This window comes from Bombina bombina, chromosome 4, assembly GCF_027579735.1.
Source record: "Bombina bombina isolate aBomBom1 chromosome 4, aBomBom1.pri, whole genome shotgun sequence".
In the NCBI taxonomy this organism is placed as follows: Eukaryota; Metazoa; Chordata; class Amphibia; order Anura; family Bombinatoridae; genus Bombina; species Bombina bombina.
This window is the reverse complement of record NC_069502.1, coordinates 72,171,728-72,194,574: the sequence shown is the minus strand read 5'-3', so window position 1 is coordinate 72,194,574 and position 22,847 is coordinate 72,171,728. Positions and strand designations below refer to the sequence as shown.

The window sequence follows — 22,847 nt, the reverse complement described above, 5'->3', positions numbered from 1 at the left end:
GTTCCCACTCCCCCGGATGGAATGTCTGACGACTCAGAAAATCCACTTCCCAATTTTCCACTCCTGGGATGTGGATCGCAGACAAGTGGCAGGAGTGATCCTCCGCCCATTGAATTATCTTGGTCACTTCTTTCATCGCCAGGGAACTCCTTGTTCCCCCCTGATGATTGATATATGCAACGGTCGTCATGTTGTCTGACTGAAACCTTATGAATTTGGCCTTTGCTAGTAGAGGCCAAGCTCTGAGAGCATTGAATATCGCTCTCAGTTCCAGAATGTTTATCGGGAGAAGAGACTCTACCCGAGACCATAGACCCTGAGCTTTCAGGGATTCCCAGACCGCGCCCCAGCCCACTAGGCTGGCGTCGGTCGTGACAATGACGCACTCTGGTCTGCGGAAGCTCATTCCCTGTGACAGATTGTCCAGGGTCAGCCACCAACGGAGTGAATCTCTGGTCTTCTGATCTACTTGAATCGTCGGAGACAAGTCTGTATAATCCCCATTCCACTGTCTGAGCATGCACAGTTGTAATGGTCTTAGATGAATTCGTGCAAAAGGAACTATGTCCATTGTTGCAACCATCAATCCTATTACTTCCATGCACTGCGCTATGGAAGGACGATGAACAGAATGAAGTACTTGACAAGAGCTTAGAAGTTTTGATTTTCTGACCTCTGTCAGAAAAATCCTCATTTCTAAGGAATCTATTATTGTTCCCAAGAAGGGAACTCTTGTTGACGGGGACAGAGAACTTTTTTCTCTGTTCACCTTCCATCCGTGAGATCTGAGAAAGGCTAGGACGATGTCCGTATGAGCCTTTGCTTTTGACAGGGACAACGCTTGAATCAGGATGTCGTCCAAGTAAGGTACTACTGCAATGCCCCTTGGTCTTAGAACCGCTAGAAGGGACCCTAGTACCTTTGTGAAAATCCTTGGAGCAGTGGCTAATCCGAATGGAAGTGCCACAAACTGGTAATGCTTGTCCAGAAAAGCGAACCTTAGGAACTGATGATGTTCCTTGTGGATAGGAATATGTAGGTACGCATCCTTTAAATCCACGGTAGTCATAAATTGATTTTCCTGGATAGTAGGTAGGATCGTTCGAATAGTTTCCATTTTGAACGATGGTACCCTGAGAAATTTGTTTAGGATCTTTAGATCCAAAATTGGTCTGAATGTTCCCTCTTTTTTGGGAACTATAAACAGATTGGAATAAAATCCCATTCCTTGTTCTCTTATTGGAACTGGATGTATCACTCCCATCTTCAACAGGTCTTCTACACAATGTAAGAATGCCTGTCTCTTTATTTGGTTTGAAGATAATTGAGACCTGTGGAACCTTCCCCTTGGGGGTAGTTCCTTGAATTCCAGGAGATAACCTTGAGAAACTATTTCTAGCGCCCAAGGATCCTGAACATCTCTTGCCCAAGCCTGAGCAAAGAGAGAAAGTCTGCCCCCCACTAGATCCGGTCCCGGATCGGGGGCTATCCCTTCATGCTGTTTTGGTAGCAGTGGTAGGCTTCTTGGCCTGCTTACCCTTGTTCCAGCCTTGCATTGGTTTCCAGGCTGGTTTGGGTTGTGAAGTAATACCCTCTTGCTTAGAGGATACAGAATTAGAGACTGGTCCGTTTCTGCGAAAGGGACGAAAATTAGGCTTATTTTTAGCCTTAAAAGACCTATCTTGTGGGAGGGCGTGGCCCTTTCCCCCAGTGATGTCTGAAATAATCTCTTTCAAATCAGGTCCAAATAATGTTTTACCTTTGAAAGGAATGTTAAGCAATTTTGTCTTGGAAGACACATCCGCTGACCAAGACTTTAGCCAAAGCGCTCTGCGCGCCACGATAGCAAACCCTGAATTTTTCGCCGCTAATCTAGCTAATTGCAAAGCGGCATCTAAAACAAAAGAGTTAGCCAATTTAAGTGCTTGAACTCTGTCCATAACCTCCTCATACGAAGATTCTTTACTGAGCGATTTTTCTAGTTCCTCAAACCAGAAACACGCTGCCGTAGTGACAGGTACAATGCATGAAATTGGTTGTAGAAGGTAACCTTGCTGTACAAAAATCTTTTTAAGCAAACCCTCTAATTTCTTATCCATAGGATCTTTGAAAGCACAACTATCTTCGATAGAAATAGTAGTGCGTTTGTTTAGAGTAGAAACCGCCCCCTCGACCTTGGGAACTGTCTGCCATAAGTCCTTTCTGGGGTCGACTATAGGAAATAATTTCTTAAATATAGGGGGGGGGAACAAAAGGTATGCCGGGCCTTTCCCACTCTTTATTTACTATGTCCGCCACCCGCTTGGGTATAGGAAAAGCGTCGGGGGCACCGGAACCTCTAGGAACTTGTCCATCTTACATAATTTCTCTGGAATGACCAAATTGTCATAATCATCCAGAGTAGATAACACCTCCTTAAGCAGTGCGCGGAGATGTTCTAATTTAAATTTAAACGTCACAACATCAGGTTCAGCTTGATGAGAAATTTTTCCTGAATCTGAAATTTCTCCATCAGACAAAACCTCCCTCATGGCCCCTTGAGATTGGTGTGAGGGTATGTCAGAACAGTTATCATCAGCGTCCTCTTGCTCTTCAGTGTTTAAAACAGAGCAATCGCGCTTTCTCTGATAAGTAGGCATTTTGGATAAAAGATTCGCTATGGAGTTATCCATTACAGCCGTTAATTGTTGCATGGTAATAAGTATTGGCGCACTAGATGTACTAGGGGCCTCCTGTGTGAGCATAACTGGTGTAGACACAGTAGGGGATGATGTAGTATCATGTTTACTCCCCTCATTTGAGGAATCATCTTGGGCAATATCATTATCTGTGGCATTACTGTCCTTACTTTGTTTGGACACTATGGCACAATTATCACATAAATTTAAATGGGGAGACACATTGGCTTTCATACATATAGAACATAGCTTAACTGATGGTACAGACATGTTAAACAGGCTTAAACTTGTCAACAAAGCACAAAAAACGTTTTAAAATAAAACCGTTACTGTCACTTTAAATTTCAAACTGAAAACACTTTATTACTGAATATGTGAAAAAGTATGAAGGAATTGTTCACCAAAATTTCACCACAGTGTCTTAAAGCATTAAAAGTATTGCACACCAAATTTCAGAGCTTTAACCCTTAAATTAACGGAACCGGAGCCGTTTTTACATTTAACCCCTATACAGTCCCAGCTAAATGCTTTGCTGAGACCCAACCAAGCCCAGAGGGGAATACGATACCAAATGACGCCTTCTATAAGCTTTTTCAGTGATTCTTAGCTCCTGACACATGCATCTGCATGCCTTGCTCTCCAAAAACAACTGCGCATTAATGGCGCGAAAATGAGGCTCTGTCTACAACTAGAAAAGCCCCCATCTGAAAAAGGTGTCCAACACAGTGCCTGCCGTTTTTTTTAAACGTTCCCCAAGATTATAATACCAATTATTAGTTAGAATCTGCATAATATGCCTAGTAAAGCAATCGTTTTAGCCCAGAAAAATGTCTACCAGTTTATAAGCCCTTTTTGAAGCCCTTTATTCTTTTATGTTTAACTAAGAAAATGGCTTACCGGTCCCCATGAGGGGAAATGACAGCCTTCCAGCATTACTTGGTCTTGTTAGAAATATGGCTAGTCATACCTTAAGCAGAAAAGTCTGCTAACTGTTTCCCCCAACTGAAGTTACTTCATCTCAACAGTCCTGTGTGGAAACAGCAATCAATTTTAGTTACTGTCTGCTAAAATCATCTTCCTCTTACAAACAGAAATCTTCATCCTTTTCTGTTTCAGAGTAAATAGTACATACCAGCACTATTTTAAAATAACAAACACTTGATAGAAGAATAAAACTACATTTAAACACCAAAAAACTCTTAACCATCTCCGTGGAGATGTTGCCTGTGCAATGGCAAAGAGAATGACTGGGGTGGGCGGAGCCTAGGAGGGATCATGTGACCAGCTTTGCTGGGACTCTTTGCCATTTCCTGTTGGGGAAGAGAATATCCCACAAGTAAGGATGACGCCGTGGACCGGACACACCAATGTTGGAGAAAAGTGTCTAACTTCAGGTGGGTTTTTGTGTACCCCTTCAGGTATGTACATTATCACAAGCAGTAGGGCATAAAATGTGTGCTTTTTTAATGTATTTTTTTAATATATTTTTTTTAATATCCATGACTTTCTGTGGCAGGCCAAAATAGTCCACATAAGAGGAGGAACTTGTCATTGGATTTTTGCCATATATACTCAGCAAACTGTGCGCCAGTGCACTGTGTCTGCGCTGAGAGCTGGCGGAGGTGTGTATTGCTTTTGTGAATACGTAATATTTGTGTCACACAAGCCACTGCTGACTCCCTGAGAAAGTGTGGTGTTTAAATAATGGTACCAATGAAGAAGACGAAGCAGCGATGCTGAATAAAACTTCACTTTTATTGTGATAAAAGACTTCAAATCCCACGGAGGGCAACCTATAGGTATTCAAGAACAACAGTTTACGCGTTTCGGTGTTGAGCCGTACTCACAACTGATAAATTGCATTTAGACACACCTTCTTAAAAAGGGCGTACTAAACACCCATTGGGTAAAAAGGTTACACACCTACTATACATTACGAATACCACAAGTGTAATTAATTCACAGATCTAAACACTCTCCTATTCTACAAAGTAATAAAGTTCATCTCATAGGGATGTAAATATATATATACATATATATAGAATGGAAAAGATAACATAAGCAAGCAAGTTTTTACAAACACAGCTGGGGTTCGAATAACGATCAACAGGGTTATTAAATCAGCTACATTAGCATATAACAATATTTCCAAAATTAAAGAGAAAATGGCACAATGTAGAAACAAGAGGACCAACAACAAATGTGCTAATAAAGTGGGCAAAGGTTTAACATCCACTAGAAAATCATCTCTGTTACTACAAACAAAAGTGCCATTCCAATGTAATATTATTAACAGGAAATTAGGAAAATATAAAGGTGTAAGATAAACACATAAAGTCATCTCCATCTAATGCCTAGCAAGATGTTATAGTAATGAAATCTCATGAGAGAATAAAGTGACTGAATAAAATACATAATGGATAAGGAGAAGAGAGATTTAATCCCAATAGTTTATCAGGTCATATTCAGAATTGAGACCTAAGAGCACTCTCGTGGATAATTTCAAAAAGAAAATTATTGACAATCTCCTATTTATTTGGCAAACTGAAATCAAATGTATCAATGTAAAATTACATTTTGACCTATCTTTTTAAATCTGCATACTCCATAGTGAAGGTATTGCATTATTAGCCTGAGGTCAGTTTGTTTTCAGAATAATTTGCAAACTCACTATATATGCGTTTGTTTTGTTATAGTTTTCACAACCGCACACAATTTAATGACTAAATAAATACATTTGCCTGGAGGGTCATTATGCAGAAGAGCACAGCATTTATACACAATGACCTGCTATTTGTGCGCGTACACATTCACAACAAGAGGCATGACTCTGTAGAAAGGGGCGGAAAGAGGCGCGCACCCAACCAGCAGCATGGCTGTGTAGTAAGGAGCTAGAAAATGTTCCCACCCAGCGAGAGGCATCAGGGGCAGAAAGAGGCGCGCACCCAGCGAGAGGCATCTCTGTATAGGAAGGCTCAGAAAGAGGCGCGCACCTAGCGAGAGGCAACTCTGTTTAGGAAGGGGCGGGCTGTTACACTCTAGTCACCTCCCCAGGGCAGAGTGTGTTTGTACTGACCTGGGATTGTGTCTTGTGGTGTTGCACTGTCACATGAATTGCCTGTCAGGGGACTGGGACAGATAGTGAAGGGCATGGCGGCCAAACGCTTCGTGCTTTTTGACTTGGGAGGGGTGTTGTTATCGCCTGGGCCACAAGTCGCCTTCCAGCGCCTGGAGGAGTCCTTGCACCTCCCTAGGTAGGGAACTAGCGTGTACCTCTGCGGGTTATGGTCAGCGGTGTGGGGAGGGGTATTTGTTATTCTGTGGTTACCTTACTGTAGTGAGACTGCTAGAGTTTACATGTACATATAATGCTTTCTGCCCCCTATCTGTAAGGCACAGTGTGTCACATATAATGCTTTCTGCCCCCTATCTGTAAGGCACAGTGTGTCACATATAATGCTTAATGCCCCCTATCTGTAAGGCACAGTGTGTCACATATAATGCTTAATGCCCCCTATCTGTAAGGCACAGTGTGTCACATATAATGCTTAATGCCCCCTATCTGTAAGGCACAGTGTGTCACATATAATGCTTAATGCCCCCTATCTGTAAGGCACAGTGTGTCACATATAATGCTTAATGCCCCCTATCTGTAAGGCACATTGTGTCACATATAATGCTTAATGCCCCCTATCTGCAAGGCACATTGTGTCACATATAATGCTTAATGCCCCCTATCTGCAAGGCACAGTGTGTCACATATAATGCTTAATGCCCCTTATCTGCAAGGCACAGTGTGTCACATATAATGCTTAATGCCCCCTATCTGTAAGGCACAGTGTGTCACATATAATGCTTAATGCCCCTATCTGCAAGGCACAGTGTGTCACATATAATGCTTAATGCCCACTATCTGCAAGGCACAGTGTGTCACATATAATGCTTAATGCCCCCTATCTGTAAGGCACAGTGTGTCACATATAATGCTTAATGCCCCTATCTGCAAGGCACATTGTGTCACATATAATGCTTTCTGTCCCTTATCTGCAAGGCACATTGTGTCACATATAATACTTTCTGCCTCCTATCTGCAAGGCACAGTGTGTCACATATAATGCTTTCTGCCTCCTATCTGCAAGCACATTGTGTCATATATAATGCTTTCTGCCTCCTATCTGCAAGGCACATTGTGTCACATATAATGCTTTCTGCCCCTTATCTGCAAGGCACATTGTGTCACATATAATGCTTTCTGCCCCCTATCTGCAAGGCACATTGTGTCACATATAATGCTTTCTGTCCCTTATCTGCAAGGCACATTGTGTAACATATAATGCTTTCTGCCTCCTATCTGCAAGGCACATTGTGTCACATATAATGCTTTCTGCCTCCTATCTGCAAGGCACAGTGTGTCACATATAATGCTTTCTGCCCCTTATCTGCAAGGCACATTGTGTCACATATAATGCTTTCTGCCTCCTATCTGCAAGGCACATTGTGTCACATATAATGCTTTCTGCCTCCTATCTGTGAGGCACATTGTGTCACATATGCTTTCTGCCTCCTATCTGCAAGGCACAGTGTGTCACATATAATGCTTTCTGCCTCCTATCTGCAAGGCACATTGTGTCACATATAATGCTTTCTGCCCCTTATCTGCAAGGCACATTGTGTCACATATAATGCTTTCTGCCTCCTATCTGTAAGGCACATTGTGTCACATATAATGCTTTCTGCCCCCTATCTGCAAGGCACATTGTGTCACATATAATGCTTTCTGCCCCTTATCTGCAAGGCACATTGTGTCACATATAATGCTTTCTGCCCCCTATCTGCAAGGCACATTGTGCCACATATAATGCTTTCTGCCCCCTATCTGCAAGGCACATTGTGCCACATATAATGCTTTCTGCCTCCTATCTGCAAGGCACAGTGTGTCACATATAATGCTTTCTGCCCCTTATCTGCAAGGCACATTGTGCCACATATAATGCTTTCTGCCTCCTATCTGCAAGGCACATTGTGTCACATATAATGCTTTCTGCCCCCTATCTGCAAGGCACAGTGTGTCACATATAATGCTTTCTGCCCCTTATCTGCAAGGCACAGTGTGTCACATATAATGCTTTCTGCCCCCTATCTGCAAGGCACAGTGTGTCACATATAATGCTTAATGCCCCCTATCTGCAAGGCACATTGTGTCACATATAATGCTTAATGCCCCCTATCTGTAAGGCACAGTGTGTCACATATAATGCTTTCTGCCCCCTATCTGTAAGGCACAGTGTGTCACATATAATGCTTTCTGCCCCTTATCTGCAAGGCACAGTGTGTCACATATAATGCTTTCTGCCCCCTATCTGCAAGGCACAGTGTGTCACATATAATGCTTAATGCCCCCTATCTGTAAGGCACAGTGTGTCACATATAATGCTTAATGCCCCCTATCTGTAAGGCACAGTGTGTCACATATAATGCTTAATGCCCCCTATCTGTAAGGCACAGTGTGTCACATATAATGCTTTCTGCCCCCTATCTGTAAGGCACAGTGTGTCACATATAATGCTTAATGCCCCTATCTGCAAGGCACATTGTGTCACATATAATGCTTTCTGCCTCCTATCTGCAAGGCACATTGTGTCACATATAATGCTTTATGCCTCCTATCTGCAAGGCACAGTGTGTCACATATAATGCTTTCTGCCTCCTATCTGCAAGGCACATTGTGTCACATATAATGCTTTCTGCCCCTTATCTGCAAGGCACATTGTGTCACATATAATGCTTTCTGCCCCTTATCTGCAAGGCACATTGTGTCACATATAATGCTTTCTGCCCCCTATCTGCAAGGCACATTGTGTCACATATAATGCTTTCTGCCCCCTATCTGCAAGGCACATTGTGTCACATATAATGCTTTCTGCCCCCTATCTGCAAGGCACATTGTGTCACATATAATGCTTTCTGCCCCCTATCTGCAAGGCACATTGTGTCACATATAATGCTTTCTGCCTCCTATCTGCAAGGCACATTGTGTCACATATAATGCTTTCTGCCTCCTATCTGCAAGGCACATTGTGTCACATATAATGCTTTCTGCCCCTTATCTGCAAGGCACATTGTGTCACATATAATGCTTTCTGCCCCTTATCTGCAAGGCACATTGTGTCACATATAATGCTTTCTGCCCCCTATCTGCAAGGCACATTGTGTCACATATAATGCTTTCTGCCCCCTATCTGTAAGGCACAGTGTGTCACATATAATGCTTTCTGCCCCCTATCTGCAAGGCACATTGTGTCACATATAATGCTTTCTGTCCCTTATCTGCAAGGCACATTGTGTCACATATAATGCTTTCTGCCTCCTATCTGCAAGGCACATTGTGTCACATATAATGCTTTCTGCCCCCTATCTGTAAGGCACATTGTCACATATAATGCTTTCTGCCCCTTATCTGCAAGGCACATTGTGTCCCATATAATGCTTTCTGCCTCCTATCTGCAAGGCACATTGTGTCATATATAATGCTTTTTGCCCCCTATCTGCAAGGCACATTGTGTCACATATAATGCTTTCTGCCCCCTATCTGCAAGGCACATTGTGTCACATATAATGCTTTCTGCCCCCTATCTGTAAGGCACAGTGTGTCACATATAATGCTTTCTGCCCCCTATCTGCAAGACACATTGTGTCACATATAATGCTTTCTGCCCCCTATCTGCAAGGCACATTGTGTCACATATAATGCTTTCTGCCTCCTATCTGCAAGGCACATTGTGTCACATATAATGCTTTCTGCCCCCTATCTGCAAGGCACATTGTGTCACATATAATGCTTTCTGCCCCCTATCTGCAAGGCACATTGTGTCACATATAATGCTTTCTGCCCCCTATCTGCAAGGCACATTGTGTCACATATAATGCTTTCTGCCTCCTATCTGCAAGGCACAGTGTGCCACGCAGAGAAATTGTTCTACTGGTCTAAATTTTATTGTGCCTTTTAAATGTTATGTTGTGTTTGTTTTGCAATTTTAATATAAACCAATAAAGGTTAAATTTTAAATACACTACCTCACTACATCTTCAGATTTTGATGGTACCTAAAATAATAAAGGGAGAGTGAAGTGCTATATAGATGCATAATTATTTGCCCAACTTCTATGTTGACAATCTTACTAATTCATGTGTGTCATATACATAGATTATCAGCAATGTGGGCATACAGTCAAAACTTGTTTGCCACCTCAGACCTAGACCCAGAGACCTTCACAGGTGTGAGACCCTGCTCTATTGTGTGTTTAACACAGTAGAGCAGGGTCGATAATCGTAAAACTACATTACAACACACTGGTTTTCAAACCTGTCCTCAGCCCTCCCAAACAGGCCAGATTTTCAGGATTACCTTTGGTGAGAGCAGGTAAAATAACTGTTTACTAATCAGCTGATTGTTTCACCTGTGCTCTAGTACAGATATCCTCACAATCTGGCCTGTTAGGGAGGTCTGAGGACAGGTTAGGAAACCAGTAATCTAACAGATCAGAGCATGTCATTTTTCAACTGTTACGGCCCTTTAACACATAGCTAAAGCACAATGGCTCAGTAGGTGTGTCCTGCTCAAGGGTGACAATCAGGAACTTCATATGACTGCTCTCACAGTTTTGTACATCTTTTGTATTTACACTTGTTTTTTTAAATGTGGTTAGTTGCTGGAGACCACCAGAACTCTGCATAGCGAGTTAAAGGGACATTATACACTAGATTTTTCATTGCATAAATGTTTTTTAGACTATCCATTTATATAGCCCATACAGTTTTTTTTTTAAAATGTAGAATTTTGCTTATTTTTAAATAACATTCCTTTGACTTTCAGACTCCTAAACAAGCCCTAAAGTTTTAGGAGAATACCTACGTATACCTACTATAGCTTTCTCCTGTTTGTGTAAAGGGTCTTTTCATTTACAAAGAAAGGGGGGGGGTGCCTGCTATTTCCCACTTGCAGTGGGTGTTCCAGCTACCTTTTTAACAGTGCTAAACTGAGAGCTTCTAGGTAAGTTTTTAAACGGTTTTATACTGGATTTTTAGATCAGTATCTGTGCATATTATTCTTTATAGTAGTGTCTATTACATGCAGTTATATGAAAATGAGTGTATACTGTCCCTTTAAACAGCTCTGTAGCCAAACATTGCTTTTTACAAATGATTTGAGGGGGCTCACAGTACAAGATTTCCTAGATAATCTCACGAGTTTAACATCATCAGGACCTTTGTCCCACATTCCTCTCCTATGCCTAGCGCTATTCATGTATGAGAGACAATATTGCAGTCGGTTGCCATATAACGCTGTTTAATACACCACCCAGTCACAACTGTTTATTTTTCTAAAGCAATAGATTACCAAAGTGTTACATGTTGGTACTGTAGAGTGCTGTGTAAAAAAGCCGAAGGAGTGCCTAATGTGTGATAATCACGCTTAGCGCTGGGAGATACATTCCTTTTACTGTAGAGTGCTGACCATGCAATATGCTGCTGCACAGACAACCACTTTGATATGTAATGATTAAACCGTTTTATTTTCAGTAATTTACATCTATCTCTTGGTATCCTTTATTAAAATGTATTTAAACCTTCATGAGTGTGGCTATTATACCTGTAGCTTTCCCCCTCAAGTAGGAGATTCAGAAGGGGGAGGAGGTTGCTGATCATGGGGGACTTGTTTGCATGGCAATAAGGTAGAAATGATATATGGTTGTGTCCGTGCACCCCACAAAGGGAGGGGGGGAGGAGAATCCAGAGTCCAGACTGCTCTGATCCCCACTCCCTCCAAAATGTGTTTGCCATATACTGTATATGTATAACAGCACTTCTTAATATGGGGTTGGGACCCCTTAAAATTTATTGGGTATCCCCACAAGTTTTGATAAAGTATGAGTAAACTTTTTCTGTATTTTGGTTAAAGGGACAGTCTACTCCAGAATTCTTATTGTTTAAAAAGATAGACAATACCATTATTACCCATTCCCCAGTTTTGCATAAATAACAGTTATATTAATAAACTTTTTTTTTTTTTTTTGTATTTTAATTTTTATTGAGGTTGTGCGAAAACATTACAACTTATATAAGACATGTCAGTAAGACAAACATAAACATACATTTCAATGTGACAATTTCGGTATACATAGAAGACAAAATTCTCAATAGGAATAATCATATTTAACCTCTTTTTCTATTTTACATGAGCTGAAATTAGCAATATGAATGGTCACTGTTTGGACCTGCTGGTTTAGAATAACTTAACAAATGGTACTTTGAATGATAGCAAAAATGGATTATTAGATGCATAATGTTAAACTCAACTTATAAGTAGGAGTAAGCAATGTTAGTAGACTGTTGTAGGCGAAGAGTTACTGTTAGAAAAATCTTAAGGGGTGCGGCATAGATTAGATAAGCTGCGTAGTTAGTCTTCCTCATCAAGGAAGCATGTTATATGGGGGGGGGTGGTGGTCATTAAAACATGGTAGGCTGCATACGGTTAAGGGCATATCTCCATAGGAAATATCTCCATAGGAAATTGCCTACACAGATTGTGGGTTACCTTGGAGGGGAATATACTTGACTGTTGCGGGAAATATATCCTTCCCAGTCCATTGGTGCTATCTATTGAACGACTCGCAAATGTTAGAGTGTTAGAAGGGATATAGGGGTGGGAGTGTAGATAGAAAAACTTGTTCTCAGGGTCATATGACATATTTACACAACCATAGATATATTCAGTAGTTAGGAGGGTTAGTAATACACACATTTTAGGGAAGCCAACATTGCATAAGCAACACATCTTTAAACAAAACAGTGTACAGGGCATAACCACGGCCGCTGGCAGCTCCTCCCACCAGATAAGAAGTTTACAACTATGAATGTATGTTACATGGCTTCCCCGACTCAGTTACAGGAGAGAATAACCACTCACCTCGAAAGTCACTGTTGTGTAACCTATAATAAAGATTACCCTTCTAGTTATATAAGATTCATTGACCGCATAGTTATTTGAGCCATAGGACAAAGGTAATTACATATATTATATCTGCCATTAGGTTTGATTTGATTAGGGAGCTTAAGGAATATCTGTCATATCTTTACATATATAAGTGTGACCTATGTAGTGAGGAACAATTAACTAGCACACCAAGAAAAGGAGTGGAATAGTAGCAACATATATATGCAGAACCATTACTATATCTAACCAATATAAAGATTTGAAATAACAAGTGTGAGTAGCAATAAGAAGTGTTACAGCCCATCTTGCTCAAGATTGTGCGCTCATTTGTCTCACAAAGCTTAATGCCGCTGCTTAGGACCTTGTGGGATCACCGCCACGTGGGCAGAATAGTGCGCAGACAAGATAGCCCAATAGCAACTATATGATGACTGGTCCAGACTAGGGATAAACTTTTCCTAGGAACTTAATGGTAGACAAACCTAAAAACTAGAACAAACAGAGAAAGCCTTTCAGGAGACACTGGTATATATGACACAATGGATTTTGAAAATAAAAAATAAAATATATATATATGTACACACATTTTATCACAGTCTGATGACAAATTTAGCCTAAGCCTTGTTTGAGGCCCCTCTGTGTGGCAGACGTTGGCCTAACAATGCCAGATTGAGGTATAAGAGATGTTGGTGTATCCCCTATGGGTAAACTGAAAATGTATACACTATAGAAATAGTGTGGCTGAAAAATTGGAGCTACTATTAGTGTGTACCCCAATCTTGGAACCATGTCAGATGTTATGGTTAGGCTTACATGTTAGGTACTGAGTTGTTAGTAGCCCTGCCAATATCCATGTACATATACCATTCTACTATTAAAGTACCTTGCAAGCTCAAGTTACTAACGCAAAGAAATTGTGTGTCTGTAAAGGATTCAATATGCCAGGGTGTCAGCAATGTACAAGATTAAGTAAATGCGTAGGGGATGAGTGAGTACAAAATTCAACAAACATATGAGCAAAGCAGAGCAAATATTACCCAAGAATATTCTCATAGTAAATGCCCTCCTTGGGTAACAATTGTAGCTTCTCAGTTCAACCATAGGAAAAAACACAAGTATAGACATAAGGGAGGAAGCCTATGCAGCCTGAAAACTAGAACACAATAGCATGACAGTTTACCCCACACCCTTCTTGTGAGTCTCTGTTTTATGGTTGAATACGCCTGCAGGGTCAACAATGTCACAGGCCAGCCATGAAAATGAGACCACTTTCCTCATGAACAATACAGGTCTGGGGAGCCTACCGCGGAGTGCCAGAACCCCCGTGGAGACATCGGCAGAAGGCTCTGAAGGAGGTAGCACCACAGCTGTATAGGTGGAATGTCCCTGCGTCTCGTTGCTGGTTGCTAAGCTGTAATGGAGCCCTCCAGCAGGGCCTAGATGCCAGATGGTTAATGATGCGTCAGGATATCGAACCATACAGCTCCTCAGCATACACAAAGTTGTGGCTGCGTTCCAAGAAACAGAGGGTTTAGGTATTATGGGCAGGCATAGTGTGTTGCTCTCTGTACAGGACTCCGCAATAAGTATGAGCTGCTCAGGCTGCGTGCCTCCCATTAGATCTGTAGGGAGCTTAGCTTGCGAGATAAAGGGAGATTCTTCATCAGTGCCCCTCGTATCAGTTGAACAATGAGTAATTTGTGGCTCAGTCAATGGCTTGGAACTGCAGATGAAGGGTCTACATACTTCCCTCCGAGAGTCCCATTCCTTCGTTATTACTGCTTGTAATTTTGAAAAGTGGGCATCTAGGAGCGCTCCAGCCTCACGTAGAAAAAGTGCAGCCTCCGCCATTTTAAATAACCCTCAGGGAGACCAAACTGACACGCCAGATGTTAGACAAGGTGCTCCGATAGGGGTGAAAATAGCACAGCGCGTGTCAGTTCTATATCTCTCCTTAATGCTCTGTTAGGCAAATCTCTAGGTTTGCTGCTGTAATGTCTTAGTCAAGGAATGACCAGTCGGTACAGTAGTAATCTGAGCCACAAAGTTAATAGTGAAATGTACTCACATCTATAAATCCTTATCTAGGCAGGCTCAATGAAGTTTCCCATTACCGATGTTTATCTCTGCTACGCAAAGTCTCAGACTCAGCATCTATTCAGTGGTTATAGGTAGCGATGGTTAATTGCGTGTAACTGCTGCAGCCTGCTCTTTACTTGAGACCTCGTGGCGGTATTTCCAATTGCGACCTTAGTACTGCTGTGAGCAAGCCAAAATATTCTCAGTATCTTAACGATCCACGTTAGCCACTTCTGAGGTAAATTTTCGAGGATTTTCTCTTTAATTGAGTTATTGTGCCCCCAAATAGTCTCCTTATGAACAGAGCTCACCTCCTATGCGTCCATCTCCTTTGCTAGTCAGGCTCCACCCCCCTATTAATAAACTTTTTAACCAGTGTTATTATCTAAGCCTCTGCAGACTGCCCCCTTATCTCAGTGAATTTGTCAGACTTGCATTTTAGCCAATCTGTCCTGACTCATAACTCCACGGGAGTGAGCACAATGTTTTATATATGGAACACATGAAATAGCGCTGTCTAGCTTTGAAAAACTGTCAAAATGCACTCAGAGAAGAGGAGGCCTTAAAGTGAATGTAAAGTTTCGTGAATGAGTGCCCTGTTTTTAAAAATACTATTAAAAACAGGGCACTTTCATTCATGAAATTTTACATTGCAACGTATATTTTTATAAATACTTACCTTTTTCTTCAGCAAACCCAGACCAGGGATCCCCCGCCCGTACTTGCATCAGCAATGACGAAACCAGCTTCCTCCAGTCATGGCGTGCAGCCCAGAGCGTCTATCTCGTGATGCCACAGCGTGATTGGAGGAAGCCGGTTTCGTCATTGCTGATGTAAGTACAGCATGAGAGGCGTCCGGGGATCACAAAGGATACAAAGAGAACAAAGCAAATTTGATGATAAAAGTACATTGGAAAGTTGTATGAAATTGCATGCCCTATCTGAATCATGAAAGTTTATTTTTGACTTGACTGTCTCTTTAATGTGAGGTAGACACATAGCTAATATGCTGGTACCTCTTTAAATTTGTGGGCTTTACCACACCCTAGTAAAAAGCCTACATGGAGTTAGACAAAGAAAATGTTGAATTTGCTTTTTTTCACTAATAATGCCCTCATTTGTGTGGTATATTAAAGGGATACTAAATCCAGAACCTGGATTATGCCTGCTTAATGTAGTCACCAATAAGCAAGCGCTATCCAAGGTGCTGAACCTAAAATGGGCCGGCTCCTAGACTTTTCATTCCTTCTTTTTAAATTAAGATAGCAAGAGAACGAAGAAAAATTGGTAATATGAAAGAAAAACATTGGGTTTAGTATCCCTTTAATGTATATTAAAAAAAAAAAAAGTGTGTTGTTGCCTGAAAATGGGTTTGTTTTAGTTTATATTATAATAATGGGGTTCTGCAAACTTTTCCAATGCAAAAAGGGGTCCCAGGTGAAAAATTTGAAACACCTTCCTGCCGTTAGGACATTTCTTGCTGTCCTAAATGCGCTGGGCTTTAGCACCGATAGGACGGCATGGAACCTCCAAGCCGTTCTGCTGTACTGAAGCAGCTACGGCTTCCTAACTGGGATTGCGGACTGGAAGGCGTGTCTAGCGTCATAGGCACTCCCCCCCAGAACCGATCCCATCATTGAAATCACGCAATCTTGTGATTTCAATTTTTTCTTACTTGTTTAAATCATAGCTTTCTTCCGATGTAACAAATAAGTACCGACAGGAAGGGATTAAGAAGCTCTAAACTATAATACATATTCACTATATATATATATATATTAACATATATACATACATATACAGGGCTTGGAATTTCTACTACACAGTGGATGAATAAGAGATCAGACTGTTTTAATTTAAAGGAACATTCCAGCCAAAATTGGAATCCACATAGATCCACATAGATGCATTTTAGTCTTGAATAGAAGCATTTTTGTAATATACATGTATTAGCAAAAAATGCATCTATTTAAAGCTATAGCTGTTTTCAAATGTCTTTTTAAAGGCACATGACACACAAATAAACGCATTCAAAGAAAAGATTGCTCTGAGAATAACATAGGTGTATTTTTTTAAAGTTTCATTAGCTGTTAAAATATTGATACAATACATGTAAAGTTTTAGTGTCTATAAAACAATGGGAGCTGCCATGTTGTAACGTAGGTTACCTTCTCTGCTGTGGCCAATTAGGGACAGTTATAAATAGGTCACTAGAGTGTGCAGCCAATGGCTGTGTGGAATTTAAAAGTGTTCTAACAGGAACTGAAAAGCTCACAATTTCAAAATAGAATTACTGCAAAAGGGGACAAAATAAATAATAAAAGTATATTGCAGAGTTTATATATATATATATATATATATATATATATATATATATATATACACACACACAAGTTATAATTTTATATTACCTTCTCAAAGTGTTTCATGTCCCTTTACGTATGCACCATGCGTCAGCATTTTAAACATGGCACTTGCTCAGAGAGCCTAAGGTGCTGGTACCATCTGGTAATGACTCAATTTGTTAATATCACCCGGCTGTCTACATAGATCACTTAGAGGTGTTGGGGACTGGGAAGTATGGAGCACAGCAGTGACAGTTTGCTGTGATCCAAATGGAGACTTTATATCAGAGCACTAGTTCAATATAGTGTCACTGTGGGAACTGGAAAAAAACAAACACTCACTGCCGGAATTTAACCACTTGATTAACTTGTGTTCTGGCTGCAACTACAGTTACTTTCCTGTGCTGTTGATATTATACAGTATATAATTGTTCGAGGACAAGTATAACCTGAAACAACATTACAGCATAAATAAAAGTTATTAATGGGCTTGAACAATTGTGTGTGTGTGTAATATATATACTTTTAAATACTGTTCCAAAAAAATAAATAATTATAACTGACACCCAGGTTTATATTTTAATGTTGAGTGACCAGTTAGTTGATCTTAAAGGGACATTAAACACTAAATAAATGCTAGATAGGATGATGCATTCAAAGAAAATATTAGTCTGTGAACATGTAGATCAAGTTTTTAAAGTTTCATTAGCTGTTTAAATATTGACAAAACAAGTGTAAATGTTTAGTTTCTATAAAACAATGGGAGCTGCCATGTTTTAACTTAGAAATTTATATAGATGTATGTTCACACCACACCAAAGTGTGAACCAGAAAACTATAAAGAGGCGCCAGAGAGTGATGAATGACTTAATATAACCGATAGTGTGTAAGTAAAATAAAGTTAAAATGGTGATGACCTTTTGGTTCGTGAATAAACCTATAATCTATGAAAAAAATAAAAGAATGAGGTGGTGAAAAAAGAAGTAAATAATAAATGAAAAAATAAAATGCAATTAATCTAATATGCAGCGGTATATATAAGCGCAGTCAGTGGGCGCTTCTTTGTGTCAGTGATAAAACAATTGATGATAAATCAATTAGTTTCCGTATAGGAGAATGAGCAACCAAAGATAAGATCCGGGGTCTCCAAATACTCATGCAGAGTACGGGCAGCATTTCTTGTAATGTCCAGCCAGACACTGGAGGAAGCTATAACAGAGAGAGAAGAAAAGATAGCGCCTCATAGGGTAGACCAGACAGTATCAGGGAAGCACAAACGTCAGGTAGAAATCTACTCACATGGAGGAAAGCAATGTAAATGTGCAAAAAGGCAGGCCGGGTCCTCAAAGTTACCTTCTCTTTTATTAAAGCTAGCAAGAGAACGAAGAAAAATTGATCATAGGAGTAAATTAGAAAGTTGCTTAACATTGCATACTCTTTCTAAATCATTAAAGAAACAATGTGGATTTATTATCCGTTTAAGGTACAGTAAAGTTAAAATCAAACTTTCATGATTAAGACAGAACAAGCAATTTTAAATAACTTTCCAATTTACTTCTATTATCTAATTTGCTTTGTTGTTTTGTTGAAAAGCATACCTAGGTAGGCTCAGGTGCAGAATGCATTACTGAGAGCTAGAGGCATATTGGTGGCTCGTATATATGCCTCATGTCATTGGCTCACCAAATGGGCTTGGTGAGATGCTCTATTATCAGAGGAAAATGTTGTGATGGTTAACTGGTTCCCTCTTTTGTAAAAATGCCTCACATCTTTATATTCATTTTTGCTGCCTTTTGTCTCTAAAACAAACTGCATCATTCAATTACTCCTTCTCCCTCTCCACCTGCACTGTTCATTAGCCCATCTCTCTTAAACTCACCTTATTTTTGTACTCACAAACTTTACCTATTCCTAAACACTCTCTCCCCCCTGCACCTTGTCTCAAAAGCAGTCTCATTACTGCAAATCTGTATCTCATCTCATGTCACTCTCCCTGTTGCTTTTGCTAACTGCTGGTGACATCTCCCCTAATCCTGGTCCCCAACAACTGCCAAAACTACTCACATTCCTCTTTCCTCTTGCATCAAAAGCCACTACCCCTTTCACTTGTGCACTCTGGAACTCTCGCTCTGTTTGCAACAAACTCACTTCTATACATGACCTCTTTATCTCCTACTCCCTCAACCTTCTGGCCCTAACAGAAACCTGGCTCTCTCCCCTTGACACAGCATCCACTGCTGCTCTGTCACATGGGGGTCTCCACTTCAGCCACACTCCTAGGTCTGGTAATAGACAAGGAGGTGGTGTAGGTATCTTACTTTCCTCTCGTTGCACCTTTCAACAAATACATCCCATCTCTTCCCTCACATTTTCTTCATTCGAAACCCACACAATTTGCTTATTCTCTCCTCTTTCTATACGTGTTGCAGTCATATACTGACCCCCTGGCTCCTCAACTCAATTTCTAGATCACTTGGCCGTCTGGCTACCTTATTTCCTTTCCTCAGACACCCCTGCCTTCATTCTTGGTGACTTCAACATCCCTCTTGACAATCCCACTATCTCCTCTGCAAAACAACTTCTGCAACTCACTTCCTCTTTCGGTTTGTCACAATGGACTGATTCTCCACTCACAAAGATGGTCACTCCCTTGACCTGATCTTTAGCTATCCATGCACTCTCTCAAACTTCACAAACTCACCCTTTCCTCTTTCTGACCACCATCTCCTTACTTGCAACATATCATCCCTCCCTACAACTTTCCCTCCTTCTGCTCCTCACACCAAACTTCACAGAAGCATTATGTCATTAGATCAACAACAGCTTTCTAATTCCCTCAAACCTCTCCTCTCATCCTTCTCCTCCTTTTCCTGCCCTGACCAATCTATCTGCCACTATAACTCCACCCTTACATCCGTCCTTGACAATCTCGCCCCTCTTACCATAGCTCGGAAATCAAACACTCATCCTCAGCCCTGGCATACTCCTCTGACATGATACCTACGCAGATGTTCACGTACTGCTGAGCGGCACTGGAGAAAATCTAGGAATTCAGCTGATTTTGAACTTTACAAATTCATCTTGCACTCCTACTATTCTGCCCTTAATTTCCATAAGCAACATTACTTCTCTACTCTTATCACTAATCTTTCTTCAAACCCAAAACGTTTGTTCTCCACTTTCAATACCCTTCGCCCTCCCCACCTCCTATTACAACTTCTCTGTCAGCTCAAGACTTTGCCAGCCACTTCAGTAACAAAATCGACTCCATCAGAAATGAAATCAGCTCAACATAATTCCTTTCTCTCACCCCCTCAAATGCTCTCAATCAACCACAACCCACATAACCTTAAACTTAGCTCATTCTCACCTGTCACTGAGGAAGAAGTTTCGGCACTTATACTGCGCTCTCACCTCACTACCTGTCCCCTTGACCCTATCCCCTCACAGCTACTCCCCTCCCTCTCTGCTACCCTCACCCCTATACTCACACACACTTTCAACCTCTCCCTCAGCACCGGTATATTTCCCTCATCGCTGAAACATGCACTGGTCACACCTATCCTCAAAAAAGCTTCCCTTGATCCTACCTCCCCATCCAACTACCGCCTATTTCCCTCCTCCCTCTTTCATCAACACTTCTAGAAAAACTAGTATATGCATGTCTATCCCATTTACTTACAATAAACTCCCTCCTTGACCCACTGCAATCTGGATTTCATCCTCATCACTCCACAGAGACAGCAATTGTTAACGACCTACTTACAGCAAAATCAAAAGGCCACTTTTCTCTGCTTATCCTCCTTGATCTGTCAGCAGCCTTTGACACTGTTGACCACCCTCTTTTGCTCCAAACCCTCCAATCCTTCGGCATCTGTGACACATCCCTCTTGTGACTCTCTTCCTACCTGTCAAACTGTATCTTTAGTGTAGCCTTCTCTGGGGCCTCCTCTGCCCCGTCACCACTTTCTGTCGGAGTACCGCAAGGCTCTGTCCTTGGTCCCCTTCTCAATCTACACGTCATCACTAGGTTCCCTAATAAAGTCCCACGGTTTACAATATAATTTGAATGCCGACGACACCCAAATCCACCAGACCTATCTCCTTCCTTGCTAACCCGTGTCACTAACTGTCTTTCTCACATCTCTAACTGGATGTCCTCTCACTACCTCAAGCTAAATCTCTCCAAAACTGAGCTCCTTATTTTCCCCCCTTCCTCAAAACTCTCCACCCTCAATCTTTCTATAACTGTTGACAACTCCATCATTACCCCTACCCCACACGCCCGATGTCTCGGGGTCACATTTGACTCAGATCTTTCACTCCTCACATTCAGTCCTTGGCTAAAGCCTGCCGCTTCCACCTTAAAAACATCTCTAAAATTAGACACTTCCTTACACAAGACACAACTAAGATTTTAATCCACTCTCTCATTCTTTCCCGCCTTGATTAATACAATAAAGGGATTATCAATTTTAAACAATACAAATTCTGGTGTAGACTGTCCCTTTAACAGATTTTGACATTTTATTTTTCCATTAGATTGTATTTCTTTTATTATATGGAATAAAGATCACTTCTTAAAATCTAGTGTTTCGAGATCGCGAGTTTCCTTCCCTGTTGCAAGTGTTTTCTCCCCTTGCATTGGGACAAATATCTGTTTGTTTACCCTTCACAAAAACACATGCACAGCTCCTCTCAAACGTACATGAACACTTGCTGTAGGTAAAGTATCAAGTCTAGTGTGGCCATTCTGGGTCTCAGGAGGGGCATATGTGTCTCTTGGGACACAATTCCCTAAAGCTCTCTGCTCTTGTGAGATTAGCTAACAAGTCTCATCATTACTGTGAGATCCCTTAAAGAGGGCTGCTTATCTCTGTTTATGAAGAAAAGTCATACTGTGGTATTCTGTTCCAGTTTAAATGTTTATTAAAACATCAACAAAAAGAAGACCGGTGATGTCTTGAAAGCTTATGGAATACAATTTTGATTTTGTTGGCCCATTAAAAGGTATCACAATCTACTAAAGGAGCATTCTCTGTGGGACCTATAGGGCAATAACCCTTTTTTTCTGCAAAGATAAAAAATAAAATACATGGTGATACTTTTTTGTAGATATTTGTTTTGATACAGTTTTCAGAAGCAATAGAATCTATACCCTTACTGGTTTTATACTTCACAGTCTATCGGGTTTAAACAAGTTTATTTGAGAGAATGTTTTCAAATATATATATATATATATATATATATATATATATATATATATATATATATATATATATTTATTTATATATTATATAAACATGCAGAGTGGATCACAAAGATTTAGACGCTCTGCATCCCTAAGTGGTAGTTTTGTGTTTTTTTTTAAAATACATATGTTTTATGGGATCCAATCGGTAATCCTGATATCTGCGATTTCCCTTATATACATACGAGACAGACTGAGTTGTTTACTGATTTCTTTTTTTAAAGTCTGGTTTGTTTACAGAGGGAGCTCCTCTGATACGCTACACTCAATCAACTTTATTCAGTATGTACATTGAGCCTAGTACATATTTCCTACTGACTATACAACAGTGATTTCTAATATGGGATCTAGGGAAGACTTTAGTTACATACTATAGAGAGGTTCATGCATTGCCTGTGTTTATATGAGACAGGGTGAGTCCATTACTATGGTGATATGATTAACAAAAATTACTCGCAGCTGAGCAGAGGTCAGGTGGTGTTCTTCTGTCAATGGAACAT

At 40.7% G+C, this 22,847-nt stretch overlaps 1 protein-coding gene across 1 annotated transcript in view; it reads left to right on the top strand.

Annotated features, from left to right (window-relative positions):
* Window positions 1-5,570: 5,570 nt before the first annotated feature.
* The window catches only part of EPHX2 (epoxide hydrolase 2), a 422,238-nt gene continuing 404,961 nt past the window's right edge, over window positions 5,571-22,847 (top strand). Inside the window, exon 1 of the mRNA XM_053709506.1 lies at window positions 5,571-5,932. Within this exon, the coding sequence (XP_053565481.1) occupies window positions 5,829-5,932 (104 nt within the window). The 5' untranslated portion in view covers window positions 5,571-5,828. The remainder of the gene's footprint in view (window positions 5,933-22,847) is intronic.